The sequence below is a fragment of the Mus pahari genome, chromosome 6 (genome assembly GCF_900095145.1).
Source record: "Mus pahari chromosome 6, PAHARI_EIJ_v1.1, whole genome shotgun sequence".
Taxonomy (NCBI): domain Eukaryota; kingdom Metazoa; phylum Chordata; class Mammalia; order Rodentia; family Muridae; genus Mus; species Mus pahari.
This window is the reverse complement of record NC_034595.1, coordinates 4,121,261-4,147,989: the sequence shown is the minus strand read 5'-3', so window position 1 is coordinate 4,147,989 and position 26,729 is coordinate 4,121,261. Positions and strand designations below refer to the sequence as shown.

Here is a 26,729-nt window from a genome sequence, read left to right as displayed (position 1 = left end):
TTCATTAGTTGAGAATTCTTTGTTTAGCTCTGTACCCCATTTTTTAATGGGGTTATTTGAATTTCTGGAGTCCAGCTTCCTGTGCTCTTTGTATATATTGGATATTAGTCCTCTATCAGATTTAAGATTGGTAAAAATCCTTTCCCAATCTGTTGGTGGCCTTTTTGTCTTGTTGGCAGTGTCTTTTGCCTTACAGAAGCTTTGCAATAGTATGAGGTCCCATGTGTCAATTCTTGATTTTACTACACAATCCATTGGTGTTCTGTTTAGAAATTTTTTCCATGTGCCCATATCTTCGAGGCTTTTCCCCACCTTCTCCTCTATATATTTCAATGTCTCTGGTTTTATGTGGAGGTCTTTGATCCACTTAGACTTGAGCTTTGTACAAGGAGATAAGAATGGATCAATTTGTATTCTTCTGCATGCTAACAGCCAGTNGTGCCAGCACCATTTGTTGAAAATGCTCTCTTTTTTTCCACTGGATGGTTTCAGCTCCCTTGTCAAAAATCAAGTGACCATATGTGTGGGGATTCATTTCTGGATCTTCAATTCTATTCCATTGATCTGATGAAACCTATCCAGATTTTCCTGTGAGTTTGGTCTTGAAGCAATCCTGTGGAGGTGGCAAAGTCCTATTCCTAGAAATCTATACTTGCCATGATAATGCAATTCTGTGAGAAGTGTCCCAATGTTCATGAAATCTAGTCTACTCAGTTATACACAAAAAAAGCCAAGAACTTACATCATATATTTATAACCATATAATTAGATGATGGTATTGAAATTAAAATTCAAACCTAGTATTTTACAAAGAATATTATCTTTCAATCTGGAAATAAATGAAAAACACCAAATTCTGAGATTTGATACCCTTTGGGGCCTTAAAAAAATGTTATTTGAGGTCCAGGATTGCTTTTCTTCCTGCTGGCAACAAGCTTTGCTTCTAACTAGATCAACCCATCAATCAAACTTCAGGACCAAAGATGCATTGTTTTGTCAGTATTTTCTCTCATCCTGAACTACAGCTGACATGTGGACTACAAAGATTGAACCAGCCAATTCCATACCTCCAACCTGCAGCTTCCCTTTCCTGACAGCGCATGCTGGGGCTCAAGACAGCCATATACATTTGACGCAAAATAGTTTGGTTTAAAACCATCTCATGGAGTTCTTATGTTTTGCTTTCAGAAATCTGTACATGTTGTGTGTTGTATATGCTCCTATGTTAGCTAGGATATAAGACTATTCTGGTTTCAATCTCACAACTGTAGTTGGTCTCTGTCTGCCTTAAATATACCAGGGGATTTTTTTTCTTCAGTCTTCATGCTTCTTAATGAATAGGGATTAAGCATCTGCTGTCATTTCTTTGAGACTTTCAGAGGAGCTACAGGTTTCCTCTACAAGCAAGATAACAGTGATGAAACTCAGGATGTCAGGTAGAGATAGTTGGTAGTAGTATTTTCTGTTAAGATTAGAATAAAGTTAAATAGATAGATGATAGATAGATAGATAGATAGATAGATAGATAGATAGATAGATAGATAGATAGAGTATAAATATACAAACTTTTGTGTGTGTGTGTGTGTGTGTGTGTGTGTATAATCTTTCTGTGGGAGGATGTGGGGCATGAGAAAGCTCAGTAGGCTGTTTTAATATAACAATGGAAAACTCCATTTTATGCAGCATCTGGGGATACAGAGAGATGTTTCATTTTATGGATGTCTTCAATGTGTGGAGTAAATGAAGTTCCTTCTCCCATTAGTAGTTGCTAACAACAAATCATTTGTGGAGGAAATAAGAATGAGTGTCCCTATCTTCTGCCTATGTCTCCAGGGAGCAGCCCCATTTTGTCAAAAAGTGGTGGTAAGATGGCTTGTTTGCCTCTGCTGGACCTCAGTGCCAGATGCTACACAATTAACTCCCCACTGGTTTCCTGTTTACACTTCCATCTGTGCTCCTGAGACCAAGTATCTTGTACTTCCTATCATCCTAGATACTTCTTTGTTCTCAAAGAGGATAAACACAAAATGACACACTCAAACGAGAAGAAATCAAAGACTTGAGTAGAGAGGGCTTTATCATCACTGTTTTAATGTTGGTCATCACTGTTGGTCACCCCTCTGAATGAATGCAATGTCTGATGGTCAGTATGATGATCCACTGGACAGGACCTAGAATCCCCCTGGAAGATAAGCTTCTCGGCATTCTGTGAGGGGGTACCTAGATTGGGATCATTGAAGGAAGGACCCACCCTGAATGTGAGCAGCACCATTTCCTGGTCTGGAGTTCTAGACTTCTTTATGTTCTTGCCCCCATGACTGCCCACCATTTTGGACTGTACCCTTAAACTGTGAGTCAAAATAAACCCTTCATTCCCTGAGTTGCTTTCTTGTCTGGCATTCTGTCATACAGGAAATGTAACAAAACCAGAATGCAGGTGAGAAAATTTAATAAATGTTGATTCCCCAAAACAAGTTCACATTCTAAACACAAAATATTGTCAGTTGACTCTCCATCATGGTGACTGACTACGTGAAGTGATTTTCGGGTCCACAGTTCTAAGAGTTCAGTCCAGGGTTGCTTGGTTTGCTGCTCCTGGCCCTGAGCCAAGGCAGAACATATAGCAAAGAGAACATGGTAGAGCAAGCCCTCTCACTTCATGGTGACCATAATGGGGAAATCAAGAGAGGAAAGGGCAGCACAGGTACAAAGTGAACCCTTAAAAGAACAGAAACAATCGCCTACTTCTTCAAAACGAGAACACAGTCTAACCACTCATTGAGGCAGAGCCTTCATGCTCCAGTCAACTCCCAAGTGCCCTACCCTCAAATCAAGGCTGCTCTGAGGGCCAAACCCTCAGCACACGAGCTCTCCAGGGACGGTTCAGATTCAAACTCTAGCACAAGACTTTTAAACACTACAAAGAGGAACCATTTATAAGCTATACACAAAGCAGGAGAAAGGCAATGAGCTGCGAGTATAGTTCAATGACAACTGCCTGTGTACTGTGCATAGAGCCTCAAGTGGGATCCCGAGCATGGCAAGAAAGAAAAACAGACCAGGTGATTTTTAATGCTGACTTCTTGTTCTTGATTTGGCATTTTTGTTTGTTTGCTTTTAGGTTATTTATTTGTTTGAGGTGTTGGATGGTTGGTTGTTTTTTGTTGTTGTTGTTGTTGTTGTTGTTGTTGTTGGTTTTTGGGAGGGGTTGTTTGTTTGTTTGGGGTGTTTTGTGTTGTTTTGTGTTTTGTGTTTTGTTTTTGTTTTTGTCTTGATATTTGAGTCTCACATAGGGCAGGCTGACCTCAGGCCATATACACAGACAGGAGGTGGTTTTGAATTCTTGCTTATCCTCCTTTATACATTCAGTGTTGGGAGTATAGGCAGTACCGTGCCTGGCTTTTGAAAGCAGATTTTTTTCAATGTTCATCTCAAGAATTTCCATACATTCCCTTCATTTTTCCATGAAAACCTTTGATAAAATATAGTTTTTGGATTTATAAAAAAAAAACACATGAGACTTATCAGACTAGACTTCATTCATATAAAAATTCATCGAAGCAAATTTTTGGCACATTACCCATTTGGCACATAAGATTACAGGTGTCTAACCATGGGATCTGGAACAATGCTAGCATGTACTAACTATGTAATAAATGATGTATTTCTCATTATGTAACTTATCAGTTTAAATTCAGATAAGTACCTGGTTCACTTATTAATTCACTAACTCAAATGCACATACTTTCCCATGTATACATAATGTCTTAGAAGGAAAAGAGAGTCTACTTATTCCATCACTCTGAATATATACTGGATCAACATAATACTGAGCATAGACTCTTAAATCTAGAGGTTGCAGTCACCCAAAATTCATATGAAACCTAACCTTTACTGAAATGGTAGTAGGGAATTGATTCAATAGTGATTAGATCTATCATGAGGATTCTAAAGAGATAGCATTAGTACCCCTATCATGGGCCATGAAAGTTCTTGAATTATTCTTACTATATGAAGTCACAGCTAGAAGCTATCTATGAACCAGAAAGGAGATCTTCACAAGACAATGAATCTGCCCATTCTTGAATTTCCAAGAATAAAGACTATGAGAAATAAGTGTCTTTTGTTCCTTGTAAGCTACCCTGTCCTTGAAATTTGTTACAGTAGCCCAAACAAGCCAAGATAATTACTAAATATTCCACCCAATCTCAGCTTTCCGCTCTTGTTTAGCTTTTAAAATAAAAGTAAGGTCTATGAGAGAAAGGGTACATTCACCTCCTTGCGTTTGAAGTTTTTTCAATGATTTTTTTATTTGCTTTACATCCCAATCACAGCCCCCTCCCTCCTCTCCTCTAAATCCCACCCTCAAATGTTCCTCTCCCATTATACCCTCCTATTCTCCTCAAAAACAGGGAAGCCCACCCATGGGTAACAACCTGCCCTGGCACATCAAGTCGCAGCAGCACTAAGCACGTCCTTTCCCACTGAGGCCAGACAAGGCAGCCCAGGTCAGGGAAGTGGACCCAACGGCAGGCAACAGAGTCAGAGACAGCCCCCCCCCCACTGAGGCCAGACAAGGCAGTCCAGGTCGGGGAAGTGGACCCAACGGCAGGCAACAGAGTCAGAGACAGCCCCCCCCACTGAGGCCAGACAAGGCAGTCCAGGTAGGGGAAGTGGACCCAACGGCAGGCAACAGAGTCAGAGACAGCCCCCCCTCCCTTAGACTCTGAATTATTAAGAAAAGAAAAGTGAGGTGGTTGTGAAGTTGGAAGATGTGATGTGTTGTGAAAGCCCAAGGATCTTGGAAAGAGGAAGTGGGGGATGTTATCAAGATATATTGTATACATATAGAAAATATTCAAAGAATAAATGACAATATGATTTTTTTAAATACACTGTCAGTTCAGGTGGTGTACAGAAAGTGTCTGGTCAAATTAAATACCATGCATCAGAGGCACAAAGACGTATTATGCTCTTGAGAATAAAAAGGGACGTGTTAAGATAAATGAACACATGCCCCAAATTTATGCATTGGAGTTAGCAAACAATAAAGGTCAAGCTGAGAAAAAGAGTAATGCAACTGCACAATAATGATCTGCGACCTTTCAGCAGAAGCCTTTGACTCTTTCTGGGCTGTTCTTTTACTGGCTTTCCAATAATTATTTAATGCAGTGCTTAGAGCACTAACTCTGGAGTCGGGCCCTTGGATGAAAATAGAATTGCTGTCACTCACTGGCAAACATCTTAATCTGTTCTTCCAGCTCCTCATCTGCATAATGAGAGTATGAAATGAACACCTAGCATAAAGTTGCTATCAAAGTTAAGTAAAATAGTGCATGCAACACATGTGGAAATACACCCAGTACACAAGATTGCCTCGATAAGTTAATAATATTTAGGATATCAAGTTGAGAACCATACATGACAAAAATCTTCCCAAGATATCCTTCATGAATCTCAGCTCCTCCAAGACACTTCTCTTCCCAACTTGATGTGCTTTGCAAGGGAACCCCGTTTTTTCAAATTGGGACAATGACAATATGCTCTGAACCATTATCTCAGCGTAAATAAACAGGATATTCCAAGACAGACACAAAATAGAATGACTCTTTGTTCCTGGAGCTTTAAAAAAAAACAACACTATTTTTGAATTCTTCTTTTCAAAATATCTATTTCCATCCACATTTTGGTGAGGCGGTTTTTAGCTATGAACTTTCTAACGATACATTTGCTAGTCAAAGTATATTTCCACTCATCCTAGCTGAGTTAAGCTGACTTATCCATGGAGAAAAGATCGGGATTCTATTTGGGAAATTGTTCTCTTGGGCTATTAAGCTGTATCCAATTTCCAGGGTGCCTGGTGCTTTCATCTTTAGGGTTGAAGGATTCCATCTTGCCTCATTCATCAACCACCAAACAGTCCAGCCTGTCATTACCGCAAAGTCGCAGTTCTGATGATAATATAGGCAACTCTGACTAAGTTGAGTCAGCAACTTAAAAATGAGCTCTTTGACAATGAACACGATCAACTTTGAAAAGCAACTAATAAAACAAAAGAATAGAAGTGAAACCTTCAAGATTTACCATTTTATGTGTCTGAATAAAATGGACTTTTATGTCTGCAATACATTCCCCTCTCACAGACACATAATATTTTTCTATTCTTTCCTTGTCTTAATTAGTTAATAATTATTATTAATGCTAGAAATCATTGAGACATCAATGACCAATATATGTATTAAAATAAAAATTTAAAAGGATGTCAATTTATTTTTAGCTTTCATTGCCAATTAATCTACGCATGATGGAGTAGAATGATTTAATATTCATTATATCCTGGGCAGCCATTTTTTTTATAAATGTCTTTGTAGCTTCAACATAGCCTTCACTTGGTGACTCTTTCTGCTTTTGTTACAGTGCCAAAATTATATTTTAGAATACGTAGGCTTAATCATAAATTGTAATTTCACATTTTTCAAACTTTCTTATGCATTTTGGTCTCCTGTACTTAAAACACAACAAAAATGGCCCTATCAAAACTCCATCTAAGACGTTTCTGTGTTGTTTCATTCAGGAGCAATTTCTCTGTCCTCTAAACTCCAGCAAATGTGTTCTCCTCCCTGTGATTCGGTTGCTCTACGTTACCTGCATTGAATGTATGCCTCACCTATCATTTTTCCAAGGAAAGTCATGTAACTTCCCACCAGGCTGAACAGCCACTGAGTCTCATCTTAGCTGCCCACAGATAGGCTCCGCATCTAAGATAACACAGACACCCCACAACATTACGCACATTTGGTGAGATTTATGAGCAGATAAAGTGCAAAAGTCAAAGTTTTCCAAATAAGTGGAAATTATCCCGCTGTGTGTTATGCTGGTGTGGGCTGAAGTTATTAGCTTCCAGGAGATTGTCATGAGAAGTGTTGTAGTTTTAGTGGGGCCCTTCCTAGTTGCTTATCTGGCGTTTAGTAGCCCTACTCCTAGATTTTCTACAGAACTTATTGCTAAGTTTGTAAAGAAAATCTACCCATGAACAATGGTTTTGACTAATGAAAGCTTACTTTTGAAGATTGGGTTTTTTCACTTGTTTATGTATGTGTGTCTGTATGTGTGTTGGTTGTATGTGTGTCTGTATGTGTGTTGGTTGTATATAGAGGGACCCACACAGAGACTAGAGGCGGGGGCATTGGATGTCCTTGAGCTGAGATTATAAGCTATTGTGAACCTGCCAATGTCAGTACTGAGAAACAAACTCAGGTCCTCTGGAAGAGCATTAAGTACCCTTAACTGTTGAGCCACTACAACTCCATGACTAGTTTCCTAATAAACTAATTACTGATTTGGGGAGGATAGCATCCACGTGCTTACAAATATTAGACCTACTAGACCCTTGACTTACTACGTTGGATATAGTGGAATGAACATTGCTTTTTAGAATCAAGCAGACCTACTTTCAAACATTAGTTTTGCTATCTGTGATCTTGGCAGTTTAATCACTCAAGATTCAAGTCTCTTTAGGTAATATATACTCTGTCATCTACCCATATGTGGGGAATACATGAGGCACACAGAGAAACTTGGAATACCCTAAGCTTTATTATTATTAGAATCCCAGAGTGGTTTTCCTGAACTGTGGTGTCACAAACAGTCAAAATTAATTTTTCATGCATAATTTACATTGTGGGGTGAAATATGCTACTACTAAGGATCAGTGCTTGAGAGCAATATAGAAAGTCCTTGATAAATGTTACAAGTTGTTGTTGAAAGCTATTGCTTCCGTGAGGGGAAAAAATGTGTTAATATTCAGCAAAGTTAACCCCAGCTAATTATCCTTATGTGTCAACCTATTTCCATCACACAGTTCCAAATCCACCACACCTATGTTCCTAATGCCACTTTTCTTCTTGCTTCCAATGCCTGTCTAGATTGTAATGAAATTAGCTTATGCAGTTAACTGTTTACTATGTCTCCCCACTAACATACCTGGACCACTTTACACAATACCTGTTTACTCAATAAAACATTTGATGAATGAACAGACTGATGGATGAGTGGATAAGAATCAATAGATTAATGAACGTTATTATATGTGGGCCTTGTTTTACATGCATCCTGGTAATAAATACTGAAACCGTGATTCAAAAGCTGAATTATTAGAAAATAAAACTTTCCTTAGAAAACTTACGCATGAGCACCTGCTGCTCTTTCAGAGAACCTGTACTTAGTTCCTACCCACATCAGATGCTTGACAACCACTGGAAAGTGCTGACCCAGGAGATCCGATGCCCTCTGCTGGCTTCCTTGGGTATACCAGGCATACACATGGTGCAATTACATACATGCAGGCATTCATGATACACACACACACACACACACACACACACACACACACACTTTAAACGAAAATTCATCTATTTAAAAAAAAGCATAGTTGCTACCATACCAAGGGCTACTTAATGAAAACATCAGAAACCCATTAAAATTCTATTATCATCAGTCTCTCCTTTCAAATCAAAACTATCAGTCAGAAAGTGGGCCCTGATGATAGCTGCTGGAACGGAAAGTCCAAATTATGCTTTTGACATTGTCATCTTTTTCTTGATGGCGCCTTCTTAAGAAACAAACAAAATGATCATAAAAACAAACACACAACTCTTTAAAACCCAAACCCTGCTTGGTGCTGCGTATTTTCTACTCCACGTCATGAGCTTCGTATTTTGAAAAGGGCTTTGTGGATTTGCCCTAAGAAAAAGAATAAAAACTAATACCTTTGGAATTGAGTCCTAAAGTGAAATAATTGGAACAAGTATTTGTCTCATTAAGTATCTTTGAATCTTTGACAGCCTTTTAGTCTTTATTTGTGAAGGAACTAGCTGCATTTTTTTTTCATTTATCTCCCTCAATCATCTTGAGGGCAAATAGAAAAATCTTTCTTTCTTTTTTTTTTTTTTTTTTGTTTGTTTTGACTGTGAGATCTAATAACTAAGAACAAGATGTACTTAATTAGTCTCTTTCACATGGCTCCTCAAAGAGATTAGCAGTGTGTTTACAGTCTCAAAAGCCAGGGAGCTGTACAGTGTAAGAACACACAGTCTAAACTGACTAATAAAATGCTGACAATTACACCCATGTTTGTTCTCTTTCTCTACCCCTTCTCCTGCTTCCTTGTGCTTTGCATAACTGCCATCTTGGATCCTGAAGTTATCATATCCTTGATTTTTTTTCTAAATGTAGTTTCATCCCCCCATATGTATTCTTAAAACATGCATTGTTTTATTATGAGTGTGTTTACATGTACAAAATAAATTCATTCTGTAAGTTTGGAGGAATGGCTCTTCCCCCAGTAGCATATTGCTAAAAGTTGTACATGTATCACTCTATTTCTAACACATATGTCTTCGTTATGTAATATCCTGATCATGTAACTATTCCACAATTTATGTATTCAAGGTTTTTTCAAACATCATTTGAGTTCTTTTCAAGTTTTGTGGTTATGAACAGCCTTATTTATCATATTTCTTGATGTATTTGTGGAGAAGTTGTTTGTGAGTGTTCTTGGATTTTAAGTGTTCAACTATGCAAAATGTCACCAAATTGTTTTCCAAAGTATTTACATCAATATGCATTCTTATTTTCCATATCTTCTCCAACATTTGACATTACCGCCTCTTTGACAATTAAAGTTAGTTATTATTAAGTCCTTGTGGCTCTTTTATTTCTCATGGTGTATTATATGTCCATGTGGTATTTGAATTTATAATGTTCCCTATCAGTTCTTATGTTGAGGGTTTGGTTGCAAGTTATGGGCTCTGGAGAAGTGATTGGGTCCTAAGGGGTCTGACCTAATCAATAGATAATCCCTTGATGAATTCATAATATGATTATTTTTGAGAGGTGTATATATGGGGACTATTTAAGTTAATCCTAGATAATCTTGTATGCCCTTCTGTCTCTTGGCTGTCAAAATAAACTTTTTATATTTCTTCCCCCATGTATATGGAATGAAAACTCTGACACCATGAGCCAAAGTAAATCACTTCTCCATCAATTAATCCTCTCGAGAAATGCCTTCACAAACACACCCAATGGTATACATTCCTAATCTACTAGGAACTGCTCAATTCAATCAAGCTGACAATTAAAATTCACCATCACATGCAGTTTTACTGGGAAAGATGGCTAGGGAATCCCAGACCTGGAAAAAACTCAGAGATTGCTTATTTAAAAAAAAAAACAAACCATACAGAGGAGAAGGGCAGACTCATTGCATCTTCTCAGAGATCTGGCAGACTCGAGGGCATTCTGGAGCCCTTTTGGGGAAATGTAATACAGACTCACCATGCCCTTGCTAACATATCCAGAGGCAATATCATAGAAGAATGGTGGCACCTTTCAGACCAGCATGAAAAGCTCATATGCAGTTGCATTTTCTTCTAGGCTACGGCATTGGTCTCCCTCCCAACTCTCCGTTGACCTCTAATATATCTGAGCTCATCAGTCAGTACAAGTCTCACGGGTTTATGGATGTGCTTCATGACAAGTGGTACAAGGTGGTTCCCTGTGGAAAGAGAAGCTTTGCTGTCACTGAGGTAAGGAGAGATGATGTTGATGCTGATGATGCTGGTACTTCGTATAGCTCCCCCTTGGAAACCACAAGGACACACCTTCAGTTTTACCTTCTGATCAACAATGTACCAGGATACTCCATGACACTTGGATTTGATTGAATAGTACTAGATTCCTATAGTACTGGTCAGTGGTACAAGTTTTAGATTTAAATATGATTTTATTCTGATGATTAAAAAAATATATCTAAAGTTCCACTTCTGTTTTATAAACTATCCTGAGAAATCTGTTAAGTATGTAAGAAATGTTTCCAAATTATAGCAAGAATTTCTGGGACTAACCTAAATAGTGTTTGTTTTAACCGTGAATTGATGGTTCTGCTGTGGATTTCACATCGTGCCTTAAAGACTAACTCAAAACATTGTCAGTTTAAAATCTAGCCACACCTGGACTAGTAATTGTCAGATTAAAGCACAATAACTTTTCAGAGCAGAAAACGACAGCACTGCTTTTATTGTTGAGTCAGTTACTTGTGCCTGGGCTAAGGCACACAAATAGTCAATTTTTTTCCAGTTGAAATATTGCGTCGTTATGGAGTAATTAAAAAGGAGTTTGCAAAATACGGCACAATTTGGATGATTAAAATAGGAGACTGAAAACTGTAACCAGTGCCATAGCCCAAATACTCTAAAGGGAAGAGCCAAATAAACAAGTACAAGGCCATCCTGACATTAAAAAGGAGAAGAAAACACATCTAAAGCCAATAATTGCTCAAATAGCCTCTATTTGGCAAGAATTCCCAACAGGATGCAGCTCTGCTTGCCTGTTTGACATCTCCTCTTGAATATCCTGCAGGCATCTCAAATTTCACTTGTCAGAAGTCTAAGATGCAGTGTTCCCTCTTCACTTGCTTCCCTCCTGGGCTTTGCAGTCGTGGTAGTGGTACTCCTGTGCACCTACCCAGACATTCAAACTGCCACAGGTCCTCACACCTCTCTTGTCCACCTTTTCCATTCACCAACAAGCCGTAACTTCTACAAATTAGGTCTCAGATATAGCCGTCTATTGTCAACTCCAGCATCCCTGCTCTTTCCAAGCTGTCACCCTTACCTGGCTTACTGCAGATGCCTGCTAAGAGGTCTGCTTTGCACCTGCCTTCCTTTAGCTGCCTTCCACATGGCAACCCATTCTTCTGTTTGTCAGCCGTGTTCACTGGGACAAAATCTGAAATGGCGACATGCTCTGTGATACCTGGCCTTGATCACTTCTCAGTCCCCTCTTGGGCCACTTTCTGGTTCATCCCAGCTGTGCCGTGTTTCTCTTAGAATGAAGATAAATCCATGGCTCCCCTGCCTTGGATTCCCTAAACTTGCGATTGACTCTCCCTCCCCCCCCTCAAATGTTCTTCTCCACTGGCATTGGCTCAGCTAATGCCTTCATATTGCAAAGTCCCAGCAAAGGAACTGCAAACATACTTCAGTGGTACAGTACCTGCCTAGCATGTCCAAGGCCTTTGATTTGATCCCAATGCTACAAAAAATAAATAAACAGAAGAGTCAGCAAGAGAACAAACTCACAGCTAGTATCTCTCTTTTAGAATCCCAACAGAGGCTGACCAATATAAATCAACCTCCTTTTATGATCTCATATAGCTCATATTATTTAATAGCGCTCAGTAATAACATAAACATTACTGCTTTAAACATAATTTTAATCAGAGTATTTTTAATGTATCTCTTCTTAATGTATATTAAACTATAAGAGCTCTAGGGGAAAAAAAAAGAAAAACCTGTCTTATATTTCCAGTGCCTCCAAATAAAGTAGACACTCAAGAAGTCAAGTAGATAAATCAGAAAAACTAAACAATGTACCTGAAAAGAAGTACAGTCAATAGGAACTCACAGAGACTGTGGCAGCATGCACACGGCCTGCACAGGTTCAAGCCAGACGGGGTCCCAGTGCTGAGAGGAGTGTGGACCCAAGCCCCCATCCCTAACCAAGAGTCTATCTCCGATTGACTATGGCTTGCAAAGAAAAAATTATTTCCCTCCAATTGAGTCTCCCCTGGTATATAAGCCATGCTTAAGGGTGGGTCCCATAACCAGAAGTGGATGGCAAACATTGAAGGAACTCTATGACGTTTTTGTAAACTCTGTTTGTCTCATACGGCTTTGTTTGGGCATTTTTATCTTACTGTTCTTTTGCTTGTATATAATGGTTTGCAGTTTTATGTTGTTAGGATGTATGAGTGTGTGCTTCCTCTGTGCTGTTGTTGTTGTTGTTGTTGTTGCTGCTGTTGTTATTGTTATTGTTGTTGTTGTTGTTGTAGCCATCAGTGGTGGTAGTGATGGTGATGGTGATTTTTTTACCTATTTGTTTGCTAAAGAGAGGGATAGAAAATGCATGGAGTTGGGTGGGTGAGGAGGTTGGGAGAATCTTGGAAGAGTTAGGGAAGGAGAAACCATGATTAGAAAGGACCCTGATATAGCTGTCTCTTGTGAGGCTATGCCAGTGCCTGGCAAACACAGAAGTGGATGCACACAGTCATCTATTGGATGGAACACAGGGCCCCCAATGGAGGAGCTAGAGAAAGTACCCAAGGAGCTGAAGGGGGATGCAACCCTGTAGGTGGAACAACAAAATAAACTAACCAGTACCCCCAGAGCTCGTGTCTCTAGCTGCATATGTAGCAGAAGATGGCCTAGTCGGCCATCATTGGAAAGAGAGGCCCCTTGGTCTTGCAAACTTTATATGCCCCAATATAGGGGAATGCCAAGGCTAAGAAGTGGGAGGGGGTGGGTAGGGGAGCAGGGTGGGGGGAGGGTACAGGGGACTTTCGGGATAGCATTTGAAATGTAAATGAAGAAAATATCTAATAAAAATTGAAAAAAAGAGAAAGTACTCTATGGGGGAAAAAAAACATTTTCAAGAATCTAGAGACTAAGCATGGGCAAAGTCAGAGAATAAAGCAGGGCTGATACTCCCTGCGTTGAACATGTCCCACAAAGTCATGTTTACTCAGAACCTAAGGCTTTGACCATGTTTGCAAAAGGAGTCTTCGAAAGAATAATTAAGATGAGGCCACACTGGGCTCTAAACCCAATGACTGGTGTCATTATAAGGAGGCCAAGTGTGCAGACTCACAGAGAAAGAGATCTACCTTCTGGAAGGGCAAAGGTTGGGGGATACAGACACAAGCCAACAGGTTGATTTATATTGGTCAGTCTCTGTTGGGATTTGAAATGAGAGATACTAGCTGTGAGTTTATTCTCTTATTGACTCTTCTGTTTGATTGATTATTTATTTGTTTGTTTGTTTCTCAGAGGCAATCCCAATGGCACCTGCATTTCAGGGTGTGTGTGTGTGTGTGTGTGTGTGTGTGTGTGTGTGTGTGTGTGTGTTTTCTGTTTATTTGGTGGAATGACTCCTAAACTATAAGAGGATACATTCCTGTGGCTTTAAGTCATCCAACTCATGTTCATTTTTACAGCCTTCCTGAAGCACTAATACAGGCAGGTGGTAAATGAGATCAGACAAAGAAGAGCTTGTCAGTGGTAGGTATGATGTTAGGTAAATGATGGATAAAGTAGATGAAACAATTTGAAAAGAATAACTCCAACTAGAGGCTAAGCTAAAACAGTCAATCCCTCAATGATTAAGTTCACATAGGATCTTCCTCGGAGCTATGATGAGAAATGAATGAAGATGGCTGAAGCCAGACATGAGGGTATATAGCTGTAATCACTGAGCTGGGAACATTGAGGCAGGAGACTTACAAGCTCAAGACCAGTTTGAGACACACAGTAAGACTTTGCCTGGGGGAGGGAGAAACAAGAGGTGGCAGCATTGGGAAGCTGTACAATCAGAACAGGGAAATCTGACTTTAAATTTTTTAATAAGTCTGCTTTTCAAAATACCAGTGTTAACAGTGTTTTCTACATGGAAATCTATCTCTCCTCCAGATAACTGATGGCATTTTAACCCTATTGGTGAGTATTAATGTAGCTTTTCCTAAAGGCTTATATCAGTCAGCTAACACAGCCAAGAAAGAAAGCAAGTCAGTTGCTTAAGTTGAGCTAAATAACAATCACTTGGAGTTCTGTTTCTGATGTCTGTCGCAGACTTAAATCAAAATATCCAAATGATTCCAATTTGATAGTAAGGCATTACCAAAAGGAACCCCTCAGCCATAGTCTCCAGTCAGCATTACCAAATAAATGTCACATCCTGGTCACACACTCACATTCAAGCTACTGCCATTTCAGAGGATCATCAGACAAACCAAGCCTCATGATACATGTGGCTCTGCAGACTCACAGCCTAGCTCCACTTGAACACAGTTTCAAAGACTGAGTCAAATACATACTCACAAAATCATCTGCTAAATATATTCTGCTGTGAACACACCTCACAGAAAGCAAGATGTATCCGAAACTCTGTATTTCTGGGTTTGGATGCTGACTCTGTCAAGTAGAGCTAGTTAACTGCTGCTGAATCTGCGTTTCTCTACCTGAAAAGGGGCTTGACAAAATGGGTCATTTTTTTCCTGGGAATAAAAGATCATTTGTGGAAGCATCTAGCAAGAAACCTGGTACAGTACATGGTAAATAACAGAAATCCTGTTCTTCTTCCTCTAATCAGAGGGAACATCCTACTAGTCACAGAAAAACATTTGGAGAGACCTGCAATTTCTTCATGGTCTGTTGATGAAAACTGTATGTGCCTGTATCTAAACCAATCATTGGTGAGATAATGTGAACAGCATAATGGATTTGGCCAATCAGAACTCTGGGGCCAGTAATGATACAACTTACCTTACAGCACATTGGCACATAGAGAAGGGTGAAGACCTGAACAAGGGATTGCCTTGAGACAGTGGAGGCAGCTGAATGAATGTAGAACAGACGACCAACAGACTCCTCTACCCATACCCTGGAGACTCTGAAAAGTTACTTCTCTCATCTCACCCAGCTCTACCATTTATACTACAAAATGTTCACATCCATTGTCGTCATCATCATCATCATTATCATCATCAAGGTTTTTTTTCTGTAAGGGCCCTGCTACAGTGACCCCAACTTCTGTCAATGTCCTCCTGCAGTATGAATGTCTAGTATTCTGCATAGCATAAGTAGTTGAGAGCCTCATCTTTAGAGGCATCCTAGATTTGAGTGCTAGTTCTGCCAGCTGTGAAATACAGGGCATGGTTCTTGACCACTCTGGGCCTCCTCTTCTTCTGTAAACTGACTGAAAGTAATGCGTGCTTCATAGATTATGGTAAAAAATGAAGTCAATTCAAGCCTCTAAAATACTAAGCGGTGCTGGAGAGAGTGCTCAGTGGTTAAGAGCACTTGCTGTTCTTCCAGAGAACCTGTGTTCAGTTCCCAGCACCCACACAGTGTCTTACAACCATCCAACTCTAATTCCAGGGAAACTTATGCTCTCTTCTTACCTCCTAAGGCATCATACATGCATGTGGTGCACAGACACGCATGCAGGCAAATGCCCATATGGAAAAAAATGAATAAATCTAAAAATAAAATACTAAGAATATAGCCAGATATAATAATAATTATGAGTTTTTACCATAAGTGTTCCAGGTCTATATAGATTTTTTTAAACAAAATCAAAGTAATAGTATATACAAAGATAGACTTCAAAAACTAAACAGAAATAATAATAAGTTATTCATAAATACAAGCAAAGGAGTTTTTCTGTAATTGTTTCTTTACTTTAGGGTGTGTGTGTGTGTGTGTGTGTGTGTGTGTGTGTGTTTGCATACATGCACACTCACCATGTATGGCAGGGTGTAGGGTTATGGGGTACTATGTCTGCTCTGCCACAAAGCTTGACTGCCTGGGAGGCAGGACACGGGAGTTTGACCATGATTACCCTGCACTGTCGCCTGGGGCCGTCTGGTTCTCAGGCTATTAGACACCCAGGAGCTGCTGGATACCATGGAAGAACTGAGAATGGAGTCGGGGTCTGAAGGCTGGATCTAGCTCCAGACCAAAAGGGAAAAGAGGGGAGAACTCCGGCTGGTCCCGCAGGAAGAGTCCTTGGCTTGTAGGCAGCAGATTTAGGCTTGACTTGGGCTTGTTGGTAGCCAAGGCTGGGAGCACAGAAAGGCCTTATACAGGAGATTAGACAACAGCTCTATGGCTGAAGGCCTTCACGGCTCTCTGCAGCAGATCCCAAAGAAAAGAGACAGCCCATGGTTTTAAGGCATTTACTGTCATGGAGGAGAGTGGAAGAGTAAAACCGTCCCCCACTTCTCAGCGCGGGCCTGAGGTTAAATACCTTCTGCAGGGAAGAGTGTCTGGGAAGAAGAGTTTATTGGTTAAGTCCTCTAGGCCTTTAGGTACCTCATTAAAATGGAGATCTGTCTTGAGTCTACATGACCACAGGTCATGTCCTCTACATGTGAAGGGGCTTAGGGCATTGCCCTTATGGGACTGATGGCCACAAATCTATGGAGGTGTGAGGCTTCATGCCAGGAACTTGGTGCCTGGGAACAGGTGAAATGCCTACTGTCCCCTGAGGGTCACTGGGGTTTCGAGCCTTGGGTCAACTGGGCACAAGACTACCTTTTACAGTCCTACAGCAGGGTATATGGACATAGGTCAAAAAATGACTTGCTAGGGTCTGTTCTCTTATGTTCCATATGGGTTCCAATAATTTAACACGGGTTATCAATGGTGAGAGCAGCACTTTTTACCTACTGAGCCATCTCAGCAGCCTTTAATCAAGAGTTTTAGCAAGCCAGCCTGCGGAAATGGTCTTTAGAAATCTTTGGTGTCATCAGCTGGAAGTGTTAGAGTAGAAACTATTCTCAGATCAAGTTGTGTTTGTTAAGACAATGTGGGCTCAAAAGTTGTGTTAAGACAATGTGGGCTCACTTTCCAGGTTGACTAAATTTGGAAGGGAGAAGGAAGTTGAAAAGAATGGGGGAAAGATATGCCCTTAACTGGGACTTCAGCCATAGAAGTAAAAGATAATTCTGGTAACATCTGTATTTAGAGAAAGAAGGCAACTCTAGAGTCTAAGAATATTATGAATATACATAGCTTTATCATTCCTTCTAAAGCGGTGGTTCTTGTCTTGTGGGTAGTAACCCCTCTGGGTGTTGAATGACCCTTTCACAGGGGGTCACCTAAGGCCATAGGAAAACACAGATATTTACATTACAATTTATAACAGTAGCAAAATTAGTTATGAAGTAGGAACAAAAACAATTTTATGGTTTGGGGGTTAGTACTACATGAGGAACTGCATTAAAGTTTGTAGCATTAGGAAGGTTGAGAACCACTGGATGTGGTTCCAATGGATGGTCTACACTATGAAATATCTTTGTCTATGCAATTACAAACAACTCTATAAAATATTCACTGTGAACATTTAAATAGCAATGCATTCCACCCTTGGGCACAGACTAGCATATTCTGGTTCCTAACAGACCACTAGGAGCATCTTTGCACAACCCACAGATACTATGTTACCAAACACAAGCAGTCCTCTGTTCTTTGGCTACACTGGATCTCCTCTGTAAGGGCCCCGGGCTTGCTGAGTTTCCTTCTGTTCACTTGACCTACACACGGTTCTCAGCCTCTTGGTTTTGCTCTTTTTGTCCTGTTTTGCAATGTTCTCCCAGAAAAAAAAAAATTGGTAGAAGAAAATTGGCTACTAGCACTTCTAGTACCTGCTCTTTGTGCTGAATGCCCTGCACTGCAACAGTGTGTTTGTGCCGAGAAACAAGGTCATAGGGAAGTCCCTTCATCCATCAGCTCAGCTTCAACTCTCAAGCAGTTCTAATGAGTTATAATGGAAGAACAGCTTAACCAACATGGGCCCTCTCCCTGCAGCATCCTGGGACAGGGGCACAGGACAACATCACAGAGTAGATATGCGCTTGACTGCACTTTTCTAAAAGTGCTTTTGACCTTGAAGGGAAACATTCTTCAGTTTATTCCTGACCTCACACTCTATTGTTCCAAGTACAGTTTCAGTCAGTGTCTCTTCCTCAAAGTACTTAGATGCCTTCTTTCGATCTGAAAGATGTCTGCGTTTGGACAATGATTTATGTGGTTACCTGGTGTGAAACTGTGAAACACCCTTTGGTCCTCCATCTCTGGCAGTTGAATATTCACATTTGGCCTTGAGTAGGAACCTTGATCTATTCACCTCCCGTCTCTTCAGAAACCCAGAACTGTTGAGCTATAATTTCTCTGGAAGATAAATTCATTTTGGAAAAAAAAAAATCCAAGATTTTATCTCCTCACTAGAGTCACCCAGGATGCAACTTTCAGAGAACAATTTTAAATGGACCTCTGATGTGTCCCGACAGTCCTCACAGCCCAACTGTGTTCTGCCACAGTGGACTCATTGCCCATCAGTTCTACGGAGAACATATGGCAGGAAATAAACTGCCTTCATCTTCCTTTGAATCAGCAGAAAACAATACAATATTTTAAGTCCCCGAGTGAATTTAAGAACTCCAGGGAAACAGTCCTATGAAACTTCTTTTTACGAACCAGGGAAGGAAGGCAGCAGATTATAGTTTAACAAGCTTCCCAAATTCACCAAGGCATTATTAAGATGGATGATGAGACATATCTTTGCAAGTCTCCTCTAAATAATGTTTTGAATAATTGCACCTTTTAACTATAAGAGGCTGAAAGGAAGAGCAAATAGTGGTCTTGGCAGAGAGCAGAAAGCATCCTCAGAGACAGAGAAGAGTTTTAAGAAAATTGTTTGAGACCACATTGTTTAAAGAAGTCAGCACAATTCCAAGATTAGATACAGGTAGGTCACCATTACCACTGCCAGCTGTACAGAGAAAATGGGGGCAGCCATTCTCAGAACCTAGCAAGTAAGAAGATGGGGCTTTCTAAGAAATTGGCCATTTACTTGGAGGCATTTGATATAAATTTGATAAATGCTAAAATGCCCAAGTCCCTAGGATCAATCTCCCAGTACTACTAAGAAGGAGGAGATGGTCACTTATTTGGGGGCTCACCATCCCCCTAGCCTCACCATAGGAGAGCTGGGGAACAAACGCCCTTTTCTCTGTCTCCCTGCCTCGCCTCCCAACTCTCAGATCTTCTACCTCCGTCTTAAGGCAAGGAATCCATCTATGTGGTCCCTGGAAGTCAATTCCCAGGACACAAATCAGGATGGGAAAAACAAAACTGTAAATGAATCTGGAAGAGAGAAGGTCACCTAGCACACCCCTTTGTGGCAGAAACGAAAGGAACGAGGCCAGTGAAGCAAGCATACATGGCCATCTGAACATCAGCGAGGCAGACTTTCAGACAGGTCCAGTTGCAGGCTAAGAGATCCAACCATCCTTAGTCAGCGAGGAGAGAGAAGTACAAGTCAAGTTCACTGAAGATCATCTTGGTTCTACTATCACTGTGAGGAGGCAACCCCAAGTACTTGGGAAATATACTTCACCTATTCCAAGCTTCAGGCTGATGTTTATCTTGTTGCTGCAAGGGCATCTGACTGAATACAAAGGTTGCTACTGGAGACTAAAGGAAACAGAAGTTAGCAAGCAAGAGGCTCAACATTGTAGAGAAAGGAGTTCTACCCTGGGATTGGGGAAAACACATATATGATAAAACATTACAAAAGTTAAGTTGCTAAACTTTTCAGGGTTTCTATTTTAATTTCATCTACTAGTTTTCTTTTATTATTTAAATTGTTTTCATACAATGTATTTTGATCATGTCTTCTAGCTCCTCCACTCCACCTCCCTACCCTTCTAACTTCCTGTTATCAAGCAAAGTATTCAACTGGAATCTCTGCCTGCCCCTTCCTGAGCTTCCTCCATCTCTCGGGTCACATCCTCCTGACCACTAGACCTATCCTGGCCTTTCAACCTTACACCCTTCCCCGTCCTTGACCTTCCCAAGCCTCAGATGCTGTCCTCTAAGGGATGGGTCTTAAATGCAGGAGTGAAGTGTTAAATTTCTTTTTTTTTCTTTTTTTTTAAATTTTTTTATTAGATATTGTCTTCATTTACATTTCAAATGCTATTCCAAAAGTCCCCTATACCCTCTCCCCACTCCTGCTCTCCTACCCACCCACTCCCACTTCTTGGCCCTGGCATTCCCCTGTACTGGGGAATATAAAGTTTGCAAGGCCAAGGGGCCTCTCTTCCCAATGATGGCCGATTAGGCCATCTTCTGCTACATATGCAGCTAGAGACACGAGTTCTGGGGGTGCTGGTTAGTTCGTATTGTTGTTCCACCTATAGGGTTGCAGACCACTTCAGCTCCTTGGGTACTTTCTCTAGCTCCTCCATTGGAGGCCCTGTGTTCCATCCTATAGCTGGCTGTGAGCATCCACTTCTGTATTTGCCAGGCACTGGCATAGCCTCACAGGAGACAGCTATATCAGGGTCCTTTCAGCAAAATATTACTGGCATATGCAATAGTGTCTGCGTTTGGTGTCTGATTATGGGATGGGCCCCTGGGTGGGGCAGTCTCTGGATGATCCATCCTTTCGTCTTAGCTCCAAACTTTGTCTCTGCAACTCCTTCCATGGGTATTTTATTCCCTATTCTAGGGAGGAATGAAGTATCCACACATTGGTCTTCCTTTCTTAAGAAGCAATTTTAAAACCTCAAGTTTATCTGAAGCTTATCACTTCGGAGCACTCCATGGGTATCTACAAAAATAAAAATAACCATGGTATTGAAATAGCCACAGCAAGAAAGGTGCATTGACTGGCTCAGAGAGATGGCTCAGCCATTAAAGACTAGGCTCACAACCAAAAATATTAAAAAAAAAAAAAAAAACAAAAACAAAAAGGTGCATTAAGATGTCACAAACACAAATTACTTCACCTCTCTGAGTTGCTTCCCTCTGAAAATACAGATGTTATTGTGTTTCCATCTTAGAAGTAAGAGATGGTATATGTGAACGTCATGACATGTGGAAGGTGCTGAATATCAACAGTACTTATACATTTGTCTGGATTCGGCCATGAGCCAATTATGTGACATTTGCAACTTGTCTGAACTGGTTTCCTTATCTTAAATAAGAGATCCATGTAGTGTGTCAAAAAAAAAAAAAAAGCAGTAGTTTCCAATGAGAATTGTTAGAGGTACCTTGGCCTAACCAGCTAAAGGCTGAAGAAGTAGGAACACAGAGGAGATACTAGTCCCCAGCCTTTCTGTCCATGAGCCCATGAGCCAGACTAACTTCCCAAAGCCACAAACTGTGCATGTGTTTATGGTAATAACTACTAAAATATTGGTATTTGCTCACTGAGAAAATACAAAACAAAGGTCCAGTTTCCCCACGGTAGATCCATTGTCCTTCTGTCCATTTTTGGAAAGAGAAAGAAGGGCTAGTTGGATGTTATGGTTGGGATGTAAAGTGTCCCCCTGTGAGCTCTTGCATTTGTTCACTGGGTCTCTAGGTGGTGGTACTATTTTAGAAAGTTGTAAAACCCTGAAGAAGTGGAGCTTCCCTGGAAGAAACAAGCTACTAGGAAAAGGCTTTGAGATTTTGTGCTCTGGCCCCATTTTGACTGCCTCTCTTTCCTGGCTGGAACATACAGCAGGAACGTCTGCCTCTGCCCACTGCTACCAGGCCTTCTCCACCATAATGGACTGCATCCCTGCAACTGTGAGGCAAATGCATTAAGTTGCTTGTCGCCAGGCGCTTGATCTCAGCACCGAGGAAAGGAACCAACACAGCCAGCTCTACACTGAAAGCCAAAGGAGATCCCACAAGTCACATCTCGAGGCATCCCTGTCAGCTAATCTTTAATACATTAACAACTTAAAAGCAATGGTTGAGACGGTGGGAGAGGTGGATTTTAAAGCGGTGTCTTCTGTTCTTGACAGGGATGTCACAGTTCAGCACCCTTCTGCCTCTCTCAACTCTCCCCTTCCCACTTCAATTTAAAATATCTGTCTGCTAGTCAACCTGTTGAAAGTTATAGTGAGGGAGAGAGCTAATGACTGCAGATTACTTTAAATTGAAAACCTGAGCATGTAGGAAGCCACCTTGCCAGCTAAGTACGTCCTTTGTAATAGCCTAAGTAATTAGGTTTAATATTTAAGCCAAGTATAGGGTCAGGTGGAACCTAGCCAGGTAGCACTTTCTGGGCTCCTAAAGAAGCACAAAGCTATGCTCGTGTCCTTTCATAATGTGAAGCTGAACCGGGCAGGAAGAAAGCAGTCGGAGAACAGCTGCTTTCTTCACCTGGTCGGCTTCTGAAACAAACCCAGACATTCACTCACACATCCGCTAGTCTGTCCGTCCATCAGCACACGCCTGTTGAACCCCTGTGTGCCAGGCTCTGTGGGTGTAGCCAGTACTGAACAGAAATGAGTACAGAGATGAGAGAAGGAGAGGGAGAGAGAGAGCATGAACAAATTCCATATCCTGCATGGCCACTGGGGCTGAGGAAAACATGTGGGACAGTGACAAAAATAATGTCACAAGTCACAGAAGATCAAGAATCAAAGCTGTCTTCTCAGGGGAGGTGATACCTCCAGAGATAAAAAAAAATTAAAATTAATATTAAAATTTAAAAAAATCCTACCTAGGCAAGGTAGAAGTGAGACATTGGAGGTATGAAATAATAAATACAGAAAGTATACCTACCCCCCCCAAAGGCACTCAATTAGGTATCCCTTAGAATTGCAGGAGTACACTTTCCCAAGTTCATATGGTAGATAGACACAGCTAAACTCACAAGCAAATTACACATCTTTGACTTTTCCTATATCTTGCTTTGTGGATTACGTATTACCTCCTTAAGGCAGGAACATCCATCGTTCTAGGTTTCATTCGTAGCACACTGCGGAATAACAAGGAATTTCAGCTCTAAAAGGGACTGCTGCATCAGGGTAGACTTGCGGCTCACCACTGTGTGCTTATGTAAGCCAGACGACCTATAAACTGTCAGGTCTGGGAGCCATCATGATTGCTCAGTGGGTTACAGCACTTGCTGCTGTATGAACTGGGTGTTTAGCACCAGATGTATAAACTGAGGACATGATACTGCTCCAAGGTACATTGAGGGAAAGACAGAATATAGCCAGAGCCATCTGGAAGAGTCCAGATCAGAGAGCATTAAATTAAACACGGCCAGCAGACTGTACTGGCCATGAGAGGACATAGATACATACATACATACATATATACATGCATACATAAATACATGCATACATACATACATAGATACATAGATACACAGATAGATAGATAGATAGATAGATAGATAGATAGATAGATAGATAGATAGATAGATAGATACATGCATACATACATACATACATAATAGATAGATGATAGATAGATGATTGATAGATAGATAGATAGATAGATAGATAGATAGATAGATAGATAGATAGATAGATAGATAGATAGGATGAAGAGAGAGAAGCAGAAAGAAGAGTCTAAGATAGGAAGATAAAAGAGAGTACATGGCCAAATGGCACAGTTATATGAGAATGAGAAGCTGGCAAAGGAATGACACCAATGAGCTGGAGAAGTTTGGGGGCAGGGGTAAGTAGGACTGAGAAAAGCCAAAGGCAGTTGTAACACTGAGGCCAGCGTGCACTTTGATATGCTAACTGGCACCACAGACAGCCATTTGTCCCTGACAGCTGCCAAGCCTGATGACCCAAGTTCCATCTCTGGACTGCATGGCAGAGGGAGAGAAGAGACTCGTATGGGCTGTCCTCTGACCTCCGTGTGTATGTTTTGGCATGTGTGCATTCCACATGCACAACCACACAGATAAATAAGTAAATCCAATAAATAAGTTAAATTAAAACTTAAAACTCAGACTTTCCCCCTCAAAGCCAGGGATATAATAGGGCTTGCTTCAACATGTGCAGTCTATTTACTGAAACTGTTTGTGGAAATGTGTGGCCTAGTCAATGGTCTTCATTCCCTAAGTAAGATCTATGGCCAAGCCAAGCATGGTGGTAGGAGGGGCCTATAATCCTAAGAACCAGGAACTGAGTCAGAGGCAACATGTGTTTGAAGCCAGTCTAGGCTACACAGGAAGAGGCCATCTACAAATTTAAAAATAAAATAAAATAAAATAATAAACACAAAGCAACAACAAATAGATGCTAAAATTGAAAATAAAAACTATGTGCATAGAAAACTATGTGGTTTACAGCTTGGTAAACCACAGAGCACTTTCCGGAAGGCGCTGCAGTTGTCTCATCTAGGAGTCACCCTCACACCTCCAAATACAGACAAGCATGGGTCACGAACCTCTTACAATTCTGGGGCTGAGTACCTAATTGCTTCCAAGTGAAATGGAAGACTTTTAATGGTGGGGAGCGAACCCCCTGATTCTGAACCTTCACCTGGCTGTGAGCTGACTGGATAAGCCTTCACACTATGGTGCTGTTGTTCCTCTCCCTTCCTTGCAATTCTGCATCCAGGTTTCCACGAGAAAGCATGAAGGAAGGTTATATAAACCATATAGCACTTATATACAAACAATAGCCACTATTTCCTACAGGGCTCTGGGGGAAAGCCTTCCTCCGGGGTTTTCTTCCCCTCACCCCACCAACCGCAGAAAGACAGGGCTGCTCCTCTGCTGCTTTCTGGTTCATGTGGTTTGGATTCTGATCCAAGGAATGGCAATCCAGCAAGTTTGGTCTTCACCTCGCTAATGAGCAAATAAACAGATCTTATGGAATAAGGGTCTCCTCTTTTGCATTCCAGAGAGGATTAGGCATAAATTACACCCAAGACCACATACTGTTAGTAGTTCCTGCTTTTCTCCTAAATTCCTCCAACTAATGAATATTTATGAAATGTCATTTACTGTGCAACTAGCAGGTCTGAACAGTGCTCGAACTGATTAGAGCTGTTGTGAGAGACAGCCTTCCTCCCATTTTTTTCAGATTTCCATGCACAGAAACCTGTGTGGCATCTCGTATAAGGACTCCTCCCTCATCTACTTTCTGTACAGACAGCCCTGGCCTCCATGTTCTGGAGAGTCCAGCTTGAAGAAAGCAAAACGAGGAGGTGGGGAACGAATGCCACCTAGTGGCTAAAGTGAGGTGTTACAAAATAGCAAGAAAAAAATGGCTTGGCCATGCGTGATCCTCATGGACTAGTGGCAGGATGGGTCAGCCTGTTAGGGTCCTAAGGACACTTCTTCCCGGTGTGAGCAGTGTGAGTGAACGGAATTTGAGGGATATATTATACAAGGAAACAATGTTTTGGAGGAGCCTTGGAGCCCTTAACAGAAATGTCTCCCTGCAACATCTAAACATAGAGCTATCAGTCAAGGAGGCCCGGGCAGTCCCATCTGTAGTATCATCGCTACTACTCCTCCCTCTGTCCTTCCAGACAATTGGAATTCAGGCCTAGAGCTGCAGAGTGTACTGTTTCCTCCAAAGGGATGTTGCATTCCTGAGGGCTTAACCACAGTACCTCCGAGTATGGTCTGGTTTGCACATAGGATACAAGTCCACAGTATGAGACGTACCTTGATATTTAGTTACAATATAGTGAGGAGGGCCCCAGACACTAGTATCCTTATCAGAAGACAATATCCATGTGAAATAGGTACCTACAGGAAGCCTGGGCTGTGAGGGGGTGAGACTGGGTTCCAGCAAGTCCACTTGCCACTGGTCACCGTTGCACAGCTGTAACAAGACACCTAAGGCCATCATTTTGTTACAGGGAAAACTTTACTTGAAGTTTGGGTTTTTTTTTTTCAGTCCATTATGGGGTATCCCTGTTGCTTTGGGATCTATGGTAAGGTGGCACATTAAGATGGGGTATGTGTCCGTTTGCTTCATGCTGAGATACAAATAGGACAGAGAGAGTGAGATCTCGCCATTTTAAGAACCCTGTCCCCAGTGAACAGACCTCCCACTGGGCCCTACCTCTGGAATTTGTTACTGTGTTTCAGTAGTTGGGCCTCTGAAGAACAGAAGAATGGCCCGGGAGGTTTCAGAGGGAGCATGCCAGCTTCTTTATTTGGGACTCCAGTTCCAGCACTGAAAGTCAACCCACCCTAAGGCACCTGGATGACATTCAAGTTCCCACATCTATAGCTGTGATACTTGTCTACCTTGTGTCTAGCGGGACTGAACATATCTTGCACAAGAAGGAGGAGGAAGAGGAGGAGGAGGCGGAGGAGGAGAGGAGGAGGAGAAGGAG

The 26,729-nt window shown here is 41.1% G+C and overlaps 1 protein-coding gene across 2 annotated transcripts in view; it reads left to right on the top strand.

Annotated features, from left to right (window-relative positions):
• Grin3a (glutamate ionotropic receptor NMDA type subunit 3A) overlaps window positions 1-26,729 on the top strand; it is a 186,547-nt gene that overhangs the window by 135,404 nt on the left and 24,414 nt on the right. For both annotated transcript variants that reach the window (XM_021199991.2, XM_021199990.2), the window contains exon 6: window positions 10,438-10,589. In XM_021199991.2, the coding sequence (XP_021055650.1) occupies window positions 10,438-10,589 (152 nt within the window). The remainder of the gene's footprint in view (window positions 1-10,437; window positions 10,590-26,729) is intronic.